General features: G+C 40.5%; 4 protein-coding genes across 8 annotated transcripts; 1 reads left to right on the top strand and 3 right to left on the bottom strand.

The window, feature by feature from the left end:
- Window positions 1-83: 83 nt before the first annotated feature.
- On the bottom strand, window positions 84-4,275 carry LOC112184197 (mannose-1-phosphate guanyltransferase alpha). Its single transcript, XM_024322468.2, has 14 exons — window positions 4,020-4,275; window positions 3,843-3,940; window positions 3,577-3,756; window positions 3,421-3,481; window positions 3,256-3,302; window positions 3,061-3,153; window positions 2,848-2,938; window positions 2,154-2,202; window positions 1,653-1,769; window positions 1,413-1,560; window positions 1,151-1,243; window positions 980-1,048; window positions 569-611; window positions 84-467 (listed from the first exon to the last, which is right to left on the bottom strand). The coding sequence occupies exons 1-14, from the start codon at window positions 4,075-4,077 to the stop codon at window positions 367-369; spliced, it is 1,248 nt and encodes a 415-aa protein (XP_024178236.1). The 5' UTR covers window positions 4,078-4,275; the 3' UTR covers window positions 84-366.
- A 2,375-nt stretch (window positions 4,276-6,650) lies between these two features.
- On the bottom strand, window positions 6,651-11,937 carry LOC112186962 (betaine aldehyde dehydrogenase 1, chloroplastic). 5 transcript variants are annotated; one of them, XR_002930944.2, is made up of 17 exons: window positions 11,597-11,933; window positions 11,325-11,467; window positions 11,121-11,201; window positions 10,858-11,006; window positions 10,229-10,321; window positions 10,019-10,142; window positions 9,831-9,896; window positions 9,695-9,761; window positions 9,473-9,549; window positions 9,272-9,385; window positions 9,087-9,164; window positions 8,836-8,987; window positions 8,673-8,733; window positions 8,431-8,537; window positions 8,203-8,342; window positions 7,309-7,623; window positions 7,149-7,173 (listed from the first exon to the last, which is right to left on the bottom strand). XR_002930944.2 is itself a non-coding variant. In XM_040514582.1 (16 exons), exons 1-15 carry the CDS (start codon window positions 11,703-11,705, stop codon window positions 8,252-8,254), a joined length of 1,512 nt encoding a protein of 503 aa, XP_040370516.1. In that variant the 5' UTR covers window positions 11,706-11,933; the 3' UTR covers window positions 7,214-7,623; window positions 8,203-8,251. The 5 variants fall into 5 exon arrangements, 3 of the variants coding, with proteins under 3 accessions (XP_024181315.1, XP_040370516.1, XP_024181313.1); XR_005806458.1 differs by lacking the exon at window positions 7,149-7,173 and having other exon boundaries at window positions 7,213-7,369; window positions 7,472-7,623; XM_040514582.1 differs by lacking the exon at window positions 7,149-7,173 and having other exon boundaries at window positions 7,214-7,623.
- A 128-nt stretch (window positions 11,938-12,065) lies between these two features.
- Window positions 12,066-15,241, bottom strand: LOC112186961 (probable zinc transporter protein DDB_G0291141). Its single transcript, XM_024325544.2, has one exon. The coding sequence runs from the start codon at window positions 15,052-15,054 to the stop codon at window positions 12,454-12,456; it is 2,601 nt and encodes an 866-aa protein (XP_024181312.1). The 5' UTR covers window positions 15,055-15,241; the 3' UTR covers window positions 12,066-12,453.
- Window positions 15,242-16,044: 803 nt separating this feature from the next.
- Window positions 16,045-17,559, top strand: LOC112190360 (AAA-ATPase ASD, mitochondrial-like). Its single transcript, XM_040513496.1, has one exon. It carries the CDS (start codon window positions 16,059-16,061, stop codon window positions 17,505-17,507), a length of 1,449 nt encoding a protein of 482 aa, XP_040369430.1. The 5' UTR covers window positions 16,045-16,058; the 3' UTR covers window positions 17,508-17,559.
- Window positions 17,560-18,046: the final 487 nt, after the last annotated feature.

Below are 18,046 nucleotides of genomic sequence, written 5' to 3' on the forward strand. Positions count from 1 at the left end.
CTTCTCCTTGATCAGTTTCTTCTTTAATTAAATTTGTAACATGATCATTGAAATCAGAATCAAATTGCACTTTTAGCTATCAATTTGTGCAGATGAAATCGTTACCAAAATTATACAATATCAAGTGAACGTACATCTATTAGTCACAAAAATTGGTCCTCTTTCTTTACGGGAGGATTGTACTAGCGAACTATATTGCTGGATAAAGAATGTTGCCTATATGTTCCGCGTGGCTCAATTATACAACATCAATTGTCCAAAGGAAAAAATTATACAATATTGCTGTTGGCCAAAATTATTCAAGAAATCGATGCAGGGCAGCAAACAAAACTAGGAGGCCTTTGCAATCTCTCTCTCTCTCAACCTCTACAAAATGATCTCCTCCTGTACGCTAACATTAAGAGTCTTGTTCGGGAGAACAATGCTGTTAATCACCACAACTTCGTCTTCAACAGTTACTGCTTCTCCTGCCAAAAGAAAAGGAGAGCTCATACAATGATCTTCATTAAAGTGCACATCAACAGCATTGGATCACAGAAAGTAAATATAAGAAACCAAGCAAGCATACCAAGGATGGTAATTCCAAGCTTTGCATTGTAGTCTCCTTCAGCCTGAACCAGTCAATTAAATTTTAGTTAGCAACAAGTTTTGGGACTAGTCGAGACCAAGGCCTAAGAAGTTACTAAGTGAACATAAACAGTAAGCTACTAGTCTCATTCAATAAGCTTTAGTTATTTATTTTATTTTATTTTTAACTTTTCATTCATGTAACAAGCCTTCAGCCTTCTATGTAACAAGTCTCTAGATCATCCTGAAATTAAGTTTATTTTACCAGGTCAAAATTAAGTTCTTATCTGGTCATCTGGGATTTACCTTTTCGAGGAGTTTTCTTATCTATAATTGAGAGATTAGATCTCTCTTAAATTGACATCTAACAGACTTTTATTATGCCATGATGCAACTACTTGACTAGACTTGCCTGGACACGTGACCATCTCCCAATAGATGACTTCCATCCAACAATAGAATGTATAACAACTGCATTTTCCTGTCATGAAAAAAGAACATTTTGAGTTGAAATGTTGAATAAAACACCAACACCTTAATTTCCATAGGTGTTCTAGAATATCCATAGGCACTGCCTCACTACCTTAATTTCCACATCATCCAAGACGATGCAACTTATAAGCCTTACTCCCGCACCTATCCGAACATTTGCTGAGAGAGATACATTGGGACCAATCTGTGCACAAAAGTGAATCACATTTTAACAAGCTGGTGTATCCACTTATCCAGCCCTACTTCATCATATATTCACTTACCATGTGTATGTGCAACCGCAAACAAGGATAGAACAAAATGGGGTATGCCATACACATATATACACAGAGATGACATGGAAGTGGCACTACCTTAGCACTAGGGTGCACTTTTGCCGATGGATGAATATAAACATCACCAACTATTGTGGCATTCTTGATTCCATCTCCGCTAGCTAATAGATGTGAAGAGGTGAATCGAAATTGAGAAAGATACAAAGACGAACACTTCAATGACATTCTGTAATGTAAAACAAAGATTATTATGAAGTGACAATGGTAAAAGGTTATAAAAAGAACAAAAATATTAAGTTATTAAAAAACATTCTCTACCCTGGAGTCTTAATCTGTTCCCAGAAATCCATGGTCTCATAAGTATATAATTGCTTCTTTCCAGCAAGAGGTGACAAAATATCTTGATCCAATCTGACAAAATCTGTAGGAAGATTCCTGTTGAACAGTGTGTTTATTAAGATCAAAACTGACACAAGGAAAGGCTATTTATGATCAAAAGATGTAAAAGGTAAAAATACCATATCCTTGTGATTATTGTGTGTGCATCAATATATGACCTCATCGATATGTAATATCACATTGCTGTGATACCATTCAATAATGAATACATGTTTTAATGCTTTCATGCCACAAGTGTTGAAATTCCAGGGGATTACAAAGAGGTAGTTAATTATGGAAACTTAAACAAAATGATCTTAATTTATAAACAGGTAGTTAATTAGATACTATCTGGAAAGCATGTTTTGCACACACGACAAGAAATGGTTATAAGTTCAGTATTTAAACTCTCTTGTACGAAACCAGGAGAAAGAGGCAAACCTTGTAGCAGACTGGAGCGCTTCAAAGCTGGAAACACGGCGTAAATTAGCTGCAATTGACAAAATACAAGTCACTGTCTGAAAAGGTGGAGAAATTCTGTTGCATATGGCAGACTGAATTAAACAATCAGACAAGGAACAGAGTCAATGAATGCAAGCACTATCTCTAATTCATTAGATCACGTATATCTTATGACATATGATGCAGATGATGCAAGAATTTTGCTGTTTCATTGCATCATAGCTAATAGATTAACTTATCAAAATTACAAACAACTTTTATCAGTCACATGGCTATTTTGGCTATTTTATTTGCACCATGATTCAAGCTTCAAGATATGATTTTGATTATTCAATGAAGGTCCCATATTTGCTATTAAAATACGTAAAGCATACATACAAGTATCTATAACAGGTTTGCTGATATGCTACTATCTATTGAAGTATTTAATGTAATGGCAAGGATGGATGCAAAGGAAACAACAAGAACTTTCATTTAGCAGTTGTGATTAGTTCTACAGAAGTACCTATACTTACTTCAAAGAGTAAAAGTGAATAAGAAAAGCAATACAGGGTGAGGCTAAAATTGTTTCTAGTCATCACAAATCAAAGAATTTGACATTTCTTGAGCTAGAATTTAACCCAAGTTACAAACCAGCCAACAGCCAATTATGCATGTACTGAAAAAGACCAACCTCTGCCTTCCCGGTGACTGGATACGTCTTCAATGGCATTGAAAACATCAGGGGTAAATACATAAACACCGCAGTTGATCAAATCACTCACCTGCATTTCCATAGATAGTCAAGGCTCAGAAATCGTGGCCAGTAACAAGCAATTGTAATTAAGGTCATCAAAGCACCAATTAAATGAACAATATCAGTACACTAACTGCACCATGCACATACAAAAGTCTCTGGTTTCTCAGTGTAATGCAACAGTTCTTTGGTGACTGGATCAGCAACCAACTCACCAAACTCGTTGGCAGATTCCGCAGAAACCTGCAGATACAGCCAAAAAAAAAATGAAAAAGAATATCACCAAAAGGCAAAATAGAAGATATTCATCAATAGGGATAGAAAGTAGCTTATCAAGACACCAACCTTGATTACTAGCATTGTACCCATTCCACCGTATTTTATATGAGCCTCTGCAAAACCAAACAATATTCGCAAGCAGCATTATCAATTACTCCTTCAAGTCCCCATTCAAAATCTAACCAACAATAATTCCTTACAAACCAGCATAATACGTAAAACAAAACATACCAAGCATATCTGGAAGCGGAAAACTGCAGCATACATCACAATTCAGCAAAAAGATATGCGACTGCCAAACAAACACAAACACAACATACATGTAAGCAGAACATTATTACACATACAAGACTAGAATCCAAGAAAAACTAAGCAGAGAAGTGATACCGGGCTGTCTTCCATGATCAAATCTCTGAAGTAATAAATACCACCAGCTGAGCCATGTGGTTTATCCTCTTTCAAGTACCTCACCGGCACTCTAAGCTCATTGGAAATCGAAGAAACATAGAGTGCAAACTCACGCTCCTCATAAAACCCAATTAGAAAAATTTGAGCCAAATTGGGTATCTACAATACAACGACAAAAACAACAATTCAGACCCCATAAACTAGTAATGATTGCAAAACCAAAATCCCATTAATAAAAAGCTAACCTTCTTACAAGCTGAGATTGGATGATGAACCATGGCTTGCCCAGCCAATGGGAACAGCGGCTTTGGCGTGTTGAATGACAGAGGCCGAAATCTAGTCCCTGTCCAGAAAATCAAAAACTCAGAAAAGAAAACTTCAAAAAGATCAAAACTTTAACGAAATTGAGAAGACCCAGGTACCTTTAGTTGGGCCTCCGACCATGATTACGGCGACGACCTTCTCTCCTGAGCTTTCCATGGCGTAAATGGAAACCCTAGATCTTGAGCTAATGAAAGTAATTGGGATTGAGATGGAAGCAACGTGAGTTAAAGGTTGAAACTTGGAAGAGAGAAAGAAGAAGTCAGTGGCTTTCAGTGTCCAAACTCCAAGGAGTTTTAAATATCTGTTCAAGACTTTGGGAGTACTACTTCTGTTCGAGGATCCCAAAAGAGAATATTACTTGAAAGCCTATTTGAATGGAAATTATTCTATGCACCGACGGTGTAAGTGACCCAACCCTTATAAAATAATCTCAACCCTTGATATTTATTATCAACTTTATTTTTAATAAACAAAAAATGTATTTAATGCAATCTAACCATTCATTTATGTTGGTGCAAGTGCACGGCGGTGCTCTGAATAATCTCTCCTATTTGAAACCAAAAGGAAAGGACCAAAACGACGTCGGCAAGGGTCACGGTGTGTGTACGTAAAGCTTTGAAAGGGGATTTCTTTTTTGAGAGACTTGAAAGAGTTTCAAGAAGTGGCGTGGGAGTGAGCCAAGTTAAGGCATTCCCAATGCCGTTCTCGAAAAAAGTTGTCAAGAAATAATATCACTTAGTTTAGAAGTTTCACAGGGTTTTATAAGTTGAATCATGTTAAGTTTTAGTAGGTGTGAGGTAATGGAGTTACTTAATGTTTGGGTGTCAATTTGTGAAACTTTGTGCTTATGAGAAATAGGGTCTAAGTGACACTCTTAGACAACATTTGAGTTAGTTAGGTTGGATGCGCGGGCGAATCCTCGTCATGCTCACACCCAAGCGAGGCTAACAGGCAACAACATTCTCTTGCAGCAAGACTAACATTATTGTCTATATAATGGACATACTCATGCAAATGAGCCGAAAGAAAATGTCCATGCAAGTGAGGCTAAATATATCGAAACATTTTGTTTCACCTTGAAATGATGTTCAACCCTGTTGGAATCAACTCCAGACTTTTTCCTAAAGTTTTATTGAAAACTATAATTTCTCACCTAAAATTGTGGGACTATAGCAAACCATTTTTTTTTTTGTCAAAACTAATTGTTAAAAAATATCAAGTCGAGATCTGAGTTCCGTGATACTATGACTTCCATCTCTTGGATTAACTTCTAAAAATCATACTTTACCGATGGTTAGCTTATAACACAAAAAAATTTCAAGAAAAAAATAACCTTAACAAGGTTTGACATATTTTGAAAAATAGATGAAACATATAAATCATGGCAACAAAACGCATAAGGACTCAACACCAACGAATAACATAGGGAACGCGCCCCACGCGCGGAAAAAAAGAGAAAAACTCCGAGTGTGTGGTTCTCTCCCGGCCGAACGCGGACGGCGTTTCGCCGCTGTGTTCTGGCCCGGGAGGGGATTCCGATGGTGACTAGGGGCGGGCCTTCATGGCAGAGGAGCGGTCCAGGGAAGGGGGGGAGGCCTTCGAGCTCGGATGGGGTGGACAGATCTAGATCTAGATCTGGGCTTCCCGATTTGCGGTCGACGGCAGCGGTGGGCTCTGGCGGCACCGTTTCGGCGATCTGGGAGGTGACAGTGGTGCGTTCCAGGGCTGATGGTGGTGGCTCGACCTCGAAGTGGGCGGATCGGTCTCGATCTCCTCTTCTGGGCTCGGGGCGTTTGGCGGTCATGGTGCAGTGCTGGGATGCTGGGCTGCTGGGTTCTGGTCGTCGGCGGCGGTCTGTTCTGGCGGAGCTTGGACTTCTGGGTTCTAGTCGACGGAGGCGGTCTGATGCCGGAGCTGGTCGCTGGCTGCTGGCGTGGTGGGCTATTGGGTTGGGTCCTTGGGTGAGATGGTGGTTGGGCCGGGCTCTTGCTGTTGGGCCTTGCTGGTTGTTTTTGTGGTCTAGTTGGTTTATTCCCAGTTGGTTGTTTTTGTTTCTGCTTTGTTTAGTTTGTTTGTGTTTTTCACAGGAGCTATGTCCATATTGTAGCTTAGTCGGGGTTGTTGGGTTTGGTGCCTGTTTGTGCACCCTTTGTGCCTGGTCTTCCCTGGTTTGGCGGCGAGTTCCTTGCTTTTGCAAATGGTCGCTGCCTTCCAGTGGAGGTAATGTGTCTGCCCTAAGTAGGCGGCGAGTTCCTTGCTTCGTCAAATGGTCGCTGCCTCCTAGTGGTCGGGAGAAACTATGTGTCACTGAATGTGTTTTTCAGGGGCATCATAATGGGAAAGCTGTGCGTATGATATTCATGCTTTGCTGTAGTCGGGTTACAGATCAAGTAATCTTTCCGTTGTGTCACCGCTGCTTTATAGCAGTTAAAGTGAATAGATTCGCCAATAGTGCGATCTTCGCTAGTTGGTGCATTGTTGAGTACATGTATTTAGTAGAGACTCAGGATAATATGTCAGGAGGTTCTCTAGTTATCTATTGTAATCAGGGGTTCAGGCCACATGTCCCCCCCTTGTATTCGACAGTTTCTTCAATTTAAGCCACCCAGGCTTGAGGGCTGTGCACCGCCCTTTCAACAAAAAAAATAAATCATGGCAACAAACTAAGGTGTGACATAACAATATTAAATAGTGTGACAGATCTTTTACCAATTTCCACTAGTAGCGATGGTAAAATATTTTATCAATTGTTGCCATTCAATGAACCTTTGCCGCATCGATTTATGATTTATTGCAATTTGTAACATGGCTTACAACATACAAGTAGATAGAACAAGAAGTAGCTGTAAATTACATCTTGTTTGCTTATGTACGCTAGTGTTACCATATGAGGTTCAGTCATAGACTCGTAGCTTACATCTTCATTTTATTTTCCTCTAGTTCTGCTACTGAATTATTTCTATTATTCACTGCTTCTTGGGAGGGGAATACCACCCGTATGGCTCATCGGAGGTGTACTCAGTCACCTGCTTTATGCTCAAGTAGTTTTCCAGACCCCTACAAGTTCAGCAACAAGTCATAAAATTCATCCAAAGGTCTTGAAACTTCTGATTTGCATACAAATAAATGTGTTAGAGACTCATACCATTCTCCTAACTCGCGCCCAATTCCGCTGAGCTTTTTGCCTCCCCAAGGGGCTTCATTAAAGCAGGGTTGTGAGCAGTTTTTCCATACAACCCCTGATTGAATAGCCTGCATGCAAAACACGCACAAAAAACAATGTCTCCAGATATATGCATGATATAAGGACAGGGTTTCTTTCTCAGGTTTCATTGACAGAATTTTAAACAAGCAGGAACCGAGACATGTTCAATTTCATTATCTTACCTTGGCGAAGCGTTCACACCTTTCTGGATCCTTAGAAATCACTGCAGCTCCCAAACCATAACTATAAGAGACGAAAATCAGAGGCATTGAAAACAAATGGCTTGTCAAGCCAGTTTTAGGAGATGAGTTCAGGCAACTATTAGAGGAAACACAGTTGACTCACTCAGTGTCATTTGCTAGTTCCAGGGCTTCATCTTCTGTAGTAAATGTTTTGACACATAAAACAGGTCCAAAAACCTCCTCCTTCCATATTGACATTGAGGTGACAACATCTGTAATGATTGTTGGTTCAATGAAAAATCCTTGATTCAGATGCTGCAATTCACCCATACAAAGTGGTTAAGATTTAAGATCACAAAATAGGATTGCCAACATGATGATTACTATACCAATGAACAAATAAAATCCGAGTTAATTTTTTGTTTACTAATTTTTCAACTTTGAAAAATTGTTAAAAAATATCAAGTCGAGATCTGAGTTCCGTGATACTATGACTTCCATCACTTGGAGTAACTTCTAAAAATCATACTTTACCGATGGTTAGCTTATAACACAAAAAAATTTCAAGAAAAAAATAACCTTAACAAGGTTTGACATATTTTGAAAAATAGATGAAACATATAAATTATGGCAACAAACTAAGGTGTGACATAACAATATTAAATAGTGTGACAGATCCTTTTCCAATTTCCACTAGTAGCTTGATGGTAAAATATGCTATCAATTGTTGCTATTCAATGAACCTTTGCCGCATCGATTTATGATTTATTGCAATTTGTAACATGGCTTACAACATACAAGTAGATAGAACAAGAAGTAGCTGTAAATTACATCTTGTTTGCTTCTGTACGCTAGTGTTACCATATGAGGTTCATTCATAGACTCGTAACTTACATCTTCATTTTATTTTCCTCTAGTTCTGCTACTGAATTATTTCTATTATTCACTGCTTCTTGGGAGGGGAATACCACCCGTATGGCTCATCAGAGGTGTACTCAGTCACCTGCTTTATGCTCAAGTAGTTTTCCAGACCCCTACAAGTTCAGCAACAAGTCATAAAATTCATCCAAAGGTCTTGAAACTTCTGATTTGCATACAAATAAATGTGTTAGAGACTCATACCATTCTCCTAACTCGCGCCCAATTCCGCTGAGCTTTTTGCCTCCCCAAGGGGCTTCATTAAAGCAGGGTTGTGAGCAGTTTTTCCATACAACCCCTGACTGAATAGCCTGCATGAAAAACACGCTCAAAAAACAATGTCTCCAGATATATGCATGATATAAGGACAGGGTTTCTTTCTCAGGTTTCATTGACAGAATTTTAAACAAGCAGGAACCGAGACATGTTCAATTTCATTATCTTACCTTGGCGAAGCGTTCACACCTTTCTGGATCCTTAGAAATCACTGCAGCTCCCAAACCATAACTATAAGAGACGAAAATCAGAGGCATTGAAAACAAATGGCTTGTCAAGCCAGTTTTAGGAGATGAGTTCAGGCAACTATTAGAGGAAACACAGTTGACTCATTCAGTGTCATTTGCTAGTTCAAGGGCTTCATCTTCTGTAGTAAATGTTTTGACACATAAAACAGGTCCAAAAACCTCCTCCTTCCATATTGACATTGAGGTGCCAACATCTGTAATGATTGTTGGTTCAATGAAAAATCCTTGATTCAGATGCTGCAATTCACCCATACAAAGTGGTTAAGATTTAAGATCACAAACTAGGATTGCTAACATGATGATTACTATATCCTGAGAATCAGGGTAGGTTCTTACTTGAGGACGGCCACCTCCGTGTAGAATGGTTGCACCTTCACCTTTTGCTGTAGTAATAAAATTCAATATCTTCTCGTACTGAAAAAGCAGAACATCTGTTGTCATTCAGTAGGGACATTTCAACGAAAAAATTATGCAAAGAAATATGTGATTTCACTGTTTTCACATACTACGGACAATAGTACCTGTGTTTTACTTATTACGGAACCAAGCCTGCAACCTTCTTCCATGGGATCAGAGATTTTGATGTTCTTACTCCAGTCAATAAGCTTTTCTAAGAATTTGGCTGCAATGCTTTCCTAACAAAGGCCACGTTTTTAGATTTTTAGAAGTTAACTAGAAAGAATTTGAGAGAGACAGCAAAATGATCTGCTTCTCATACTTACATGAACAAGAAGACGAGATGTTGCACTACAGATTTGGCCACTTGTCGCAAAGCAGCCATAGATAGTCCATTCTGCAGCTGTAAATGTTCATGCTAATGTCAACAACAAAAATTGTTCATACTCGTGTAGCACCATTTCTAAGGTATTTCCAGCTTCTACTCGTAACGACAGCTTACAAGAAAGTAAAAAATCAATGTACACTGAATCACCACGGAAACTTACCATTATCGAGGTCTGCATCCTGAAACACAAGAATTGGACTCTTCCCGCCAAGTTCCAATGATACAGGCTGCAAGGCATCACTATACAAGTCAAAAGACAACCAATAGTCACATACTAGCAAAATGCAAGACAATACCTTGATAGTTTGAGCTGCAGCTGTCATGACCTTGATTCCGGTTGCTGTACTTCCAGTAAATGCTATCTGATTAATAAAAACTGAAACTTAATTTCAACATTTAGGTGAAAATCCAAGATCAAGAATATCGCATGAGTGACCAAGAATAATAAATTTTCGAACACTATGAAACAGATGAAAAGCCAAACCTTGTCGACATGAGGATGAGATGACAAAGGGGCACCAACTTCTGAGCCTAACCCAGTAACGACATTAAGGACACCAGAAGGCAGACCCACCTGTCTGCAAATGTCAGCCAACTCCAAACATGTCCTGCCAAAAACATTAGGATGGTAAGCACAGAATCTAGTGAAATAAACATAATGAATGACAAACAAGAAAATAGATGAAACTCTCACACAGATGCCAACTCAGATGGCTTAAGTATAGCGGTACATCCGGCAGCCAGAGCAGGAGCGACCTTCCAGACAGCCATCAAAAGAGGGTAGTTCCTTCATGACATAAAATAATTTGACTATAGTTCATACACTTGACACTATGTTTCATAAGTTAATAACTCAAAAGGCCATCATAGTCAATCTTTAGGTATACTGCAAAGATATTGCATAGCAACATTTGTCACACGCAGATCTGTAATGCTGCAAAGACTAATATATAGATGAGAGCTAAACTCTTATCATTAAAATTAGCATGATCATGTTAGGGGAAGACAGAAACCAACTCCCTTTTTTTATTTACCAAAGTGCATTCACACGCACACACGATCACAAAGATCAAAACCTACAAAAAATACAAGTCTAATGTGTACTTTTTTATTTATATGATTACCAAGGGACAAAGCAACATTCATACTCCTTTGATAGTAATTACTAGAGGAAAACCCTCCAGAGTGCACTCTATCAAACACACATATCAACTGTTCTTTCCTTTCTATTTTTCTTTCTAGTATGATCAATTTTCTTAATAAGAAGGTAAAACCAAGAAGGAGACAAATGATGGACAAAGAAAACTAGCAATTAACAGATACCAAGGAGTAATGAGGGCAACAACTCCAATGGGTTCCTTAAGGACATGGGTCTTAAATGATTGCTGCTTTATAGAGACAGGAGTCCTTTCCTTCAAATCCAATGCTTCTGCAAGTTCTGCATAATACTTGAAACAGGAAGCAGAACTTTCCTAAAGGACATACAAAAGTTCAATTTTCATAAAATTACAGATAATCAGGTATAACTGGCACAAGAAAACTCCAATTGATATTCAGCAAAATATTTGACAGAGATTGACACATACCATATCAGATACTGCTTCATCTAGTGGCTTCCCGGTATCAATGGTTTCCAGTTTGGCCAGTAGAGACTTCCTCTCCAAGATCTGCATGAAAAATAGGGAAAAAATCCAGAAAAATTTATAACCATGTATGATTGACTACCATTCATACCCTTCAATTCTAGCAGACCTGAAATCAATAACTATCAGTCTATGATCCTGAAATACCATGTCAGCGATGGCACGAAGAAACTTAGCACGGTAAGCACCAGAAGCAGAGGCCCAATCCTTCCCTTTATTACTGAAGAAAGCCATGCGAGCTGCATCCACTGCAATATCCACATCTTCAGCAGTAGCAGCTGGTAAGTCCCCTGAAAAAGAACAAAGATTAGACTTGGATTGAAACAGAAAAGAACAAGGAAAAAACATAAGTGAAATGGAAGTGTTAGACTATGATTTACACATATTTGAAAGTAGAAAAAGGAGCAGCACCTACGTACCAACAATATCTTCAGTAGCAGGGTTCACGATTGGGATCCGTTTCTTCAGAACTGGTTCTCTCCATTCACCGGCGATGAAGAGCTGACGGGAAGGAACAAGGTCATCCATCAGCAGTGCTTTTCAATTGTCACACTAGTAGACTCACTATGCATGTAATGCATTATTTTCATTGGATTTTTCTCTATTATCTTCCCCTGCTGGTCTTTGTCATATTCTTTAATTTTCATTTCATTGTCATAACGTGGCCATTTTTCAATTCATTATTTCATTGACCTAGTTTTAGTGTTTATCGTTTTCGGCTTAAACAGTCGTCGACTCTTTGACAGGCCAACCAATTCTATATTCTTGCACCTCGCTATTAACGATCACCTATAGATGTCTTCCTTCTGTAAAGATTTAATCATGCCTCAGGTAACCTTTTTAAGCACTTGTAGCCAGTGAACAATAAAAACCAAAATGACTTGAGGATCAACCACAAAAGGCACCTGTATATTGCTTGCAAGTAGTTACAAAGCCAATAAGATTATCACCCTCTGAATGTTTCTTCATGTTTCTTTACATGTCAGCAAAATTACATACAAGCAGAAAGAAAGATGCATTGCTGATCTTCAAGCAGAAAAAATATTTGTATCAAAAACCCGAGAAGTGTGTTTGACAAATCTATCTCATTTTCTGTTGAGCTCTCTTCTGAGCTTCAAGATGTATCCGAAGAAATTCAAGGACAATGCTAAAATAAGCACTGCAGAACCCATCAGTAATTGCCAACAGGCTAATTGAAGGAGTTTATCAACCAATTTTCAGTAATCACCTTGAGCACACAATAAATAGGTGAGGAAAGTCGTCTGGGGTCAGAGTGCTATCCCTCAACACATTCCAACTGCACCGTTAAATCCTTGATTCCCGCTTCATGTAATAAGTGCGACACCTGAGCTTTTGCAGATCCTTTGTCAACTTCTGTGGAAACATGAAGATGGAGCGTACCCACTACATCTGAGTTTGTGAAACTCCATACATGCAAGTTCCGAATACCAGAAACCCCCCTTATCTTCCTAACATCATTAAGAGCTTTTCTCAAATCCTGCTCATGTGCCCTCGGAATTCTTTGGAGCAAGACTTCTGCAGAGTTCCTGAGCAATGGGATAACTGAAGATATAATCAAGACAGAAATAAATATCGAGCATGCAGGATCAGCAACAAGCCATCCCTTGTACTTAATTAAGAGTGTTGATATAACAACTCCGACACTCCCTAAGGTATCAGCCAAAACATGCAGAAATATTCCTTCCATGTTGTGGTCAATGTGGCGATGCTGTTGCTTAGTTGATTTTTCTCCACCGGTTGGCAGTCTTTTCAGCACGGAACCACCATGCTGGTGGTTGTGGCCATGGTTGTCATGCTGGTGACTGTGGCCATGGTGGTCATGATGATGGCTGTGATCATGGTGGTCATGCTGGTGGCTGTGGTCATGGTGGTCATGCTGGTGGCTGTGGTCATGGTGGTCATGCTGGTGACTGTGGTCATGCTGGTGGCTGTGATCATGGTGATCGTGCCGGTGATCTTTGCAGCCAACAGAACTGCCATGTTGGTGATGGTCATCATGGCTGGCACACGATTCTTCATGGCATTCATGAGAAATAGCTATACATGATTCCTCAAGCTTTTCATGACCTGCATGATTATGTCCAACAGAGTCATGCGAATGTTGATGACTGTGGGAGTGAGAGCATGATCCGGATCCACCATGGGCATGATGATGCTCCTCATGAAAGAAGATTAAACCAACCACATTGACAAGAAGCCCTCCAATTGAAACAACTAGTATACTGCTAGTTGACATCTCCTGAGGGTCCAAAATCCTCTCAAGTGATTCCAATACTATTAATGCTCCAACCAAAACCAGGAAAACAGCATTTGTATATCCTGCAAGAACCTCAAATCTCCCACGGCCATAGTTAAACTGATTATTTGCAGGCAAGCGCGAAATATACGAAGCATATAGCCCAATTGCCAGAGCAGCGCAATCAAACAACATGTGACAGGCATCTGATATCAGCCCTAGACTATTGCTCATGAACCCAGCAATGAATTCCACAAACATGTATGCAGTATTGATCAGAAGGAAAAGTGCAATCTTCCGCGATTTCCTCTCACTCAAAATGTGCCTAATAGGTTTCATAACGGATGCACTAAATGATTCCGACGACTCCATTCCCAGTTCAACATAACTCGCATGAAAAGGATCCAACTCCCTAACAGCAACGTACAGCAACATACCACAAAGCAATAGCCCCCAAAGCGACAATTCAGCAAAATAGAACAGCTCCAATACAACAGTACATAAGAAAGTCACCAAATACTCCCTCCGAAAATCTTTAGAACTCATTAACTTCTCATCACTATAACTCTCACTCAGAAGCACACCGAAAACAACAGTGTTTGCCAGAGGCCAGCCCAAGTTCCCAATGGAAACAACTCCATCTCCCTCAGCTTCAAACATGAAAACACTAACAACAGCAGGAATGAACAGCACAACAGTAGTAAAAAACAACGAAATCACCCGAACCCTCTTCCTCCCCAACTGCTTAATAGTCCCCCAATTCATCGAAACCCTCTCATAACACCCCAAAAATCCAGACAGAAACGGAAGCAGCATTGGCCAAATCCTCACACAATCCACTCTAGGCAACACAGACACTCCCATTTTTTGCACAAACTTGGCCGAAAACGGAAAGCATTCAATCCGATCCCAGCTCATAGATAACAAGAACAACCCAGTAAACAGAGCAAGAAACCCACGAACCTTGGAGCTCCGATTCCGATCACCACCGCCGCCCACCACACTCTGTTTCCTCCCCTCCGCCAAGAACCTTGCCGCCACATTTCCAGACATCTCGGCTAGGATCATGGCGGCGGTGCCGCAGTACCGGAGGGCTTGGAAGCGGAGGAGGAAGACTCCGGCGAGAAGAATCGATTTCGCGACGAGGAGTCTGTGCTGGGATTGAGTGATGAGAGTGAGGGAGAAGATGGGCTGGTTGGGCTTCTGGTGGAACGGGTCTTTGGAGGCGGCGGAGGAGGTGAAGAAAGAGAAAGCTAGGGTTAGGAGGAAGGAGAGGAGGGAGACGAGGAAGGAGAAGGGGAAGAGAGAGAAGGAAGGGGAGGAGCGGAGGAAGGGGAGGAGGGAGTAGAGTGATCGGAGGGAGAGGAGGAGGAGGAAGAGGAATGAGAGAGAGGATTTGCTTCCACCGGCGGCGGCGGCGGCGGCGGCGGCGGAGAGGGGTTTGGGGTTGAGAGAAGAGAGGCGGTGTTTGGAGGGAGTGGCGGCGGAGGGAGTGAAGGGGTAGAGTGGGTATTGGCGGGAGGCGGTGGGGGTGGTGGAGGCGAAGGTGGTGGGGGTGGTGGGGCGTTGAGGGAGGGAGAGGCGGTGGGGGCGGTGGTGGTGGTGGTGGTGATCGGCCATTTTGGGTTTGGTGGGAGAGATTGGGAGAGATTTGTTTTGGTGAGAGATTTCAAAGTGAGGGGAAGGATCCGAATCAGGGGTCGGGGACCCGGATTTGGGTCTGGAGGAGGAGACTTTGACGGCTGCGGAGTCCACGGTCAATGGATTCTAGAGTGTGGAGGACTTCTTTCTGGGTCATCGGATTGTGGTTTGGGCAGAAAGAAAAGACCACGCTTTGGTTCTTATTGAGACTAATTTTGGGCCTGGCCCGTGGTTTTGGGCACATAGTGGGCTGAATTAGAACCTTCCTTGCCGAACAAGGTTTCTAGTGCACTGAACGGCTGTTGGGGGAGACTAGTATGACTCGTGGTAATGTTGCTGAGAATTTTGATGCCTGAATCTGTTTTTGAAGATGATGATTGATTCTTGTTTGAAGAACTTGATTGAAGCATTCGAGGCTGCAAAGGAGGAGGAGAGGAAGAAGCGAAAGTGAAGGATGAAGTGAAATGAGAGGGGACTTAAAGTGTGGAAAGAGGAATTTGCTAGATTTAAGTTGGGGGTTTCTATGTCGACTACTTCTATCCTATTCCTCTGCTTTTGAAGCATTCAAAGATCAAAGTGCAGCTGTTAAGTGTTATAACTAATAAACTCTTTCGTGTTTCTTCTTAATATATCATCTTATTCTATTAAAGCTGTTAGAATAATCTATAGGAATCTTGAGTGGAAAATGGTATTTATGTCATGACCATGACTTTTGAAGGTGCATAGTTATTGCCTTACTGTGAAGGCCGGCTTCCTACTAGGTGATATATTAAGCAGAATCAATTTTCTGCTGGGTTGTTTCGGTCAATGAATACTGATTGGAGGTTACACCTACCTTGATTACCAGGAAAAAGTCGTATCTTCTTCTTGTACATATGATATAACCATGTCTAATAATTCCTTGTAGTAAGAAGAAATTAATCTATAATTTCTTGACTAGAGAATTAGAGATAGAGCTAAGAAAAGGCAAATTAAGTTTAAACATGATCAGTCCAGCAGAGATATTTGCTCGTCTAGGATCTGATATTGGTCCTTTGATGTTCGTGGGTTCGATCATATCGCACTACCTTCCTCATGAACTTGGAAGCTACATCAATGCATACTTTCAAAGACTAGTGCTTTTCGCCACACCTTGCATCCAAATCACATTCAATGAATTAGCAGGAGAGCGTCCCACGCGCAATGAAGCCTATTCTGCTGTGGAGAACTATCTGAGCATAATGTACTCAAAGGAAGCAAAGCGGCTGAAGGCTGATATCAAGAACAACTCCCTTGTTCTTAGCATGGATGAGTATGAAGTGGCTGCGGATGAGTTTGAAGGAGCCAAAGTATGGTGGGTTTCTGGAAAGAGTTGTTCCAAGACAGACACAAATTCTTCTTACTACAAGCTCTTCTTCCATAAAAGGCACCTGGATCTCATCATCAGGCGATACCTCACCCATGTCTTAAAGGAAGAACCAAATTTGAGAAACCCCCGAAGAAAGCTTTATAGCAACATGGGGTCACGCTGGAGCCATGTAGTGTTTCAGAACCCGGCAACATTTCAGACACTAGCCATGGAGCCAGAGAAGAAGAAGGAAATCATCCTTGACCTAAATGTATTCAGCACAGCAGGAGGGTTTTATGCAAGAATTGGGAGGGCATGGAAGCGAGGCTATCTCCTTTTTGGCCCTCCAGGGACTGGCAAGTCCACATTAATTTCTGCCATGGCCAATCATTTAGGCTATGATACTTATGATCTTGACTTGACTGCAGTGGAGGACAACACTGAGCTGAGGAAGCTATTGATCGAAACATCAGGTAAGTCCATAATTGTAATAGAGGACATTGATCGTGCGCTTGATTTCTCAGGCCAAATGAGGAAGAGAAAAGCTAATGGGGAACAGGAGGATATGGGAAGGCTTGGGATACAAGAAAGAGAAACCAAACCCTATCAGGTTACTCTTTCTGGCATTCTAAACTTCATTGATGGGCTGGGGTCATCTTGTTGCGGAGAAAGGCTCATTGTCTTCACAACTAATCATGTGGAGAAGCTCGATGCAGCACTCATTCGGAAAGGAAGGATGGATAAGCACATAGAATTATCGTATTGCCGGTTTGAAGCATTCAAGGTGCTGGCCAAAAACTACCTTGAAATCGAAGCACACCCGTTGTTTCCCACCATTTGCAGCTTGCTTGGGAAAACCAATACGACTCCAGCTGATGTAGCAGAGCATTTGACACCCAAGACCATTTCGGGTGATGTTGAAACCTGCCTGGAAAATGCCGAAATCTGCCTGCAGAATCTGATCAAAGCTCTTGAAAAAGAAGAAGAGAATGTAAGGTTAAAATCTGAGGAAGGAGGGAGTGTGAGAAATCATCAGCTAAAGAGGAAGAAACTGATGATGCCACAGGATCATCTGATAATAAATGAAAAGAGGGCAAGAAGTTAGGATTTAATTTTGGTCCTCAATTTGTGTAAAGAATAGCTGTATGCATCATTCTAGCTTTTCATGTTCAAGTTTATATGAGTAACCACATAATGTCAGGTCATGTATTAATTCCCATTCCTAATTTCATATATATATATATATATATATATATATATATTTGGGAATGATTCCTAATTTCATATATAGATGCTCCATGTTACATATCATTTTAGTCATTGGTGTTATCTTTTTTTTTTTTTTGATCGGGTTAGTTGTTAGTAACTCACACACCCATGCAGTTGTTAGTCATTGGTGTTATCTGCTGAAAGGTATAATTTTGGGTCTTTCTAAATGTACCCAGCAAATTTCTAAGTAGACCCAACAAATCAATTTTGTATGAAAATACATTTATATCCTCATACGAAATGACAATAATAGTCATGGTAAATAAAAATAACAACAAAAGAAACCAAAAAGTTTACTACTCTTTTTTGTATTTGTACCCAGCAGTTCAGTTGTACCCAACATTTCATTGTGTTTACGTTGTCACGTTGTTTCTT

Source organism: Rosa chinensis, chromosome 2, assembly GCF_002994745.2.
Source record: "Rosa chinensis cultivar Old Blush chromosome 2, RchiOBHm-V2, whole genome shotgun sequence".
Classification (NCBI taxonomy): domain Eukaryota; kingdom Viridiplantae; phylum Streptophyta; class Magnoliopsida; order Rosales; family Rosaceae; genus Rosa; species Rosa chinensis.

Coding starts and splice junctions, on each gene's coding strand:
- LOC112190360 (XM_040513496.1), top strand. CDS start 16,059: ATGATCAGTCCAGCAGAGATATTTGCTCGTCTAGGATCTGATATTGGT.
- LOC112186962 (XM_024325547.2), bottom strand. CDS start 11,705: ATGGATGACCTTGTTCCTTCCCGTCAGCTCTTCATCGCCGGTGAATGG. Junction 11,468..11,596: donor TGCTACTGAAGATATTGTTG/GTACGTAGGTGC, acceptor GTTCTTTTTCAG/GGGACTTACCAGCTGCTACT. Junction 9,762..9,830: donor CTGCAGCTCAAACTATCAAG/GTATTGTCTTGC, acceptor GATGCCTTGCAG/CCTGTATCATTGGAACTTGG.
- LOC112186961 (XM_024325544.2), bottom strand. CDS start 15,054: ATGGCCGATCACCACCACCACCACCACCGCCCCCACCGCCTCTCCCTC.
- LOC112184197 (XM_024322468.2), bottom strand. CDS start 4,077: ATGGAAAGCTCAGGAGAGAAGGTCGTCGCCGTAATCATGGTCGGAGGC. Junction 1,561..1,652: donor GAACAGATTAAGACTCCAGG/GTAGAGAATGTT, acceptor TTTACATTACAG/AATGTCATTGAAGTGTTCGT. Junction 1,049..1,150: donor TGGATGATGTGGAAATTAAG/GTAGTGAGGCAG, acceptor TTTTCATGACAG/GAAAATGCAGTTGTTATACA.